Source organism: Beta vulgaris, chromosome 8, assembly GCF_026745355.1.
Source record: "Beta vulgaris subsp. vulgaris cultivar EL10 chromosome 8, EL10.2, whole genome shotgun sequence".
In the NCBI taxonomy this organism is placed as follows: Eukaryota; Viridiplantae; Streptophyta; class Magnoliopsida; order Caryophyllales; family Amaranthaceae; genus Beta; species Beta vulgaris.
Window position 1 is genome coordinate 43,295,159 of NC_079209.1, and position 2,528 is coordinate 43,297,686.

Here is a 2,528-nt window from a genome sequence, read left to right on the forward strand (position 1 = left end):
TTATTGAAGGGGTGGGACTATGACCCTACTTCAGAGAAAGTTGTGAGAGTTAAGGAACCAGGTGATGATTATGACGATGAAGGTTTGGAGGACCTCATTGATAGGGTTTGTGCACAAGGAGTTGGTTCATCTCTGACAAGGCTAAAAAAGAAGAGGATGAGAAGGAAGCTGGTGTTGTTTCATCTTCTACACCTGGATTGCATGCTGTTCCTGTCAACAATCATGGCATAATATTGTGTCGAAGTTTGCAACAATATAAAAATATTTGAGTGATCTGTCTCCTGAGCAGAGGTTGCTGGTTGATTATCTATTTTACAATGAGTATGAAGATGTTGCATTTATGTCATTGGATACAGATTCTGAAGAAGTGAAGATGAAAAATCAAATTATGCAAAGTGAACTAACAAGTGATCTCATTGTGGATTTTGATAATCCTCATAGCAACTATGCGGTTCAGTTGTACAAATTCGACTTAATTAGCATGCCTCGTCAAGGTTGGCTCACAAGTGGAGTTATTGACGGATGCGCCTTCATGTTCAATAGGCAAGAAAGAGAATCACCTTCTGCAACAAGGAGATTCTGGTTTAATATTATGCCTTTTGTAAGTGTTTATTGTTATTGCTTAGTTTTATATGTTTGTTTTCATTTGGTCATATTATTTTTCAGTTGGTCATCTTCTGTTTTTCAGTTTGTCATATTATGTTTTTCAGTTGGTCATATTATTTTTTCAGTCTAATAAAAGTAAATAAGTGTAACTGACAACTAAATAAGTCTAACTGAAAACTAAATAAGTCTAGCTGAATAATAAATAAGTCTAAATGAAAAATAAAGAAGTCTAACTGAAATAGTGGAAATGCTAACTTAAAATTTCATTAGACTAAATGAAGTAATATGAAGCCCAACTGAAAACTAAATGAGTCTAACTGAAAACTAAATAAGTCTAACTGAAAACTTAATAAGTCTAACTGGAAACTAAATAAGTCTAACTGAAAACTAAATAAATCTAACTGAATTATAAGTCTAACTGACATTTAATAGTCTAACTGAAAACTAAATTTGGTCATATTATTTTTTAGTTGGTCATCTTCTGTTTTTCAGTTTGTCATATTATGTTTTTCAGTTGGTCATATTATTTTTTCATTTGGTCATCTTCTGTCTTTCAGTTTGTCATATTATCTGTCTTCTTTTGTTGTAGAACTATATCAATTGGTTGTGTGCTGAGAAGGTAAAAAAGGTTCAGTTTGAGAGTGAGATTGCTGAAAATGAGATTATTTTGAAAAAGCTGGAGGGCACTAGTTAGTATGATCAGAAGTTGAAGGAATGGGAAGAAAAGAAGAAAAAGCTGGTTACAAAAGATGATGATTTATACTACAAGAAATGTAAGGAAGCTATTTCTTCATGGGTGAGGGAATGATATTCGAGAAGCTGAACTGGTTAGTTGTATTATTGTTAACCATTTTTTTATTTGTTTTGATTTCACTTAGTATTATTTTATGTTTCATTTAGTGTATGTTTTTGTCAGTTAGTGTATGTTATTGTCAGTAGTATTAGTTTATGTTTCATTTAGTTTATGTTTTTTGTCAGTTAGTGTATGTTACTTGTCAGTTAGTACTAGTTTATGTTTCAGTTAGTGTATGTTTCTATGTCAGTTAGTGTATCTTTCTATTTCACTTAGTGTATGTTACTTGTCAGTTAGTCCTAGTTTATGTTTTCAGTTAATGTATGTTTTTAGTTCAGTTGATGTATATAAATGAGTTGGAGTAATTTACATTTCAGTCATTGTTTTCAATCTTTCAGTTAGTGTATGTTTTTGTTTCAGCTAGTGTTTTTAGTATTTCATTTAGTTTTTTGTTCTCTGTCAGGTAGACTTATTGCTTTTGCATCTTATGTTTATCTTCCAGATTTTTGTTCCTGTTCACAAGGATGATCATTATACTGTCTTGGTGCTGAACAAGAAAGCTAAAAGGATTGAAAATATTGACAATCGTACAGACGTGAAAGACATTGATAGATATAAACATGAGGAATTTAACGGTCTTACATACTTTGTACGTACCTTTTTATGAGCATTTGTAATTTTTTTTTTTGTTCCATTTTATTACTTGTTTTTTAATTGTTGTTTACTTTTGTATCTTCAAATGCAGTGTCGTGCTTTTGATTCTTTTATGCAAGATACTATGAGATGTCGTGATTTTGATCATCTCCACCATTGGCAAACATCAACTCTTTATTTCCCTTGGAGAAGCAAGGACAACAATTTTGATTGTGGTGTCTATGCAATCAAAACCATGGAGCTGTATGATGGTCAAAATACTAACCATGTTGCACTTGTTGACCTGAAAAGGGTATGATTACTTTATTGTTTTTAGGGAGTATTTTGCTTGTTAGATTTCTGTTTTTGAAAGTTTTTTAATAGAAAAGGGTATGATAGCCAGTTAGTGAAGGACTTGAAAGACTAGCTGAAAAACAAAGATGTCTAACTGAAGCACTATAAAGACTAGCTAAGAAATAATTAAGTCTAACTGAAG

At 31.6% G+C, this 2,528-nt stretch overlaps 1 protein-coding gene across 2 annotated transcripts; it reads left to right on the top strand.

The window, feature by feature from the left end:
* The first annotated feature begins 553 nt into the window (after positions 1–553).
* Positions 554–2,495, top strand: LOC130589650 (uncharacterized). 2 transcript variants are annotated; one of them, XR_008967230.1, is made up of 4 exons: positions 554–601; positions 1,196–1,433; positions 1,902–2,048; positions 2,145–2,495. XR_008967230.1 is itself a non-coding variant. In XM_057391089.1 (2 exons), the coding sequence occupies exons 1-2, from the start codon at positions 1,887–1,889 to the stop codon at positions 2,349–2,351; spliced, it is 369 nt and encodes a 122-aa protein (XP_057247072.1). In that variant the 5' UTR covers positions 1,551–1,886; the 3' UTR covers positions 2,352–2,495. The 2 variants fall into 2 exon arrangements, 1 of the variants encoding a protein (XP_057247072.1); XM_057391089.1 differs by lacking the exons at positions 554–601; positions 1,196–1,433 and having other exon boundaries at positions 1,551–2,048.
* Positions 2,496–2,528: the final 33 nt, after the last annotated feature.

Coding starts and splice junctions, on each gene's coding strand:
- LOC130589650 (XM_057391089.1), top strand. CDS start 1,887: ATGTTTATCTTCCAGATTTTTGTTCCTGTTCACAAGGATGATCATTAT. Junction 2,049..2,144: donor TTAACGGTCTTACATACTTT/GTACGTACCTTT, acceptor CTTCAAATGCAG/TGTCGTGCTTTTGATTCTTT.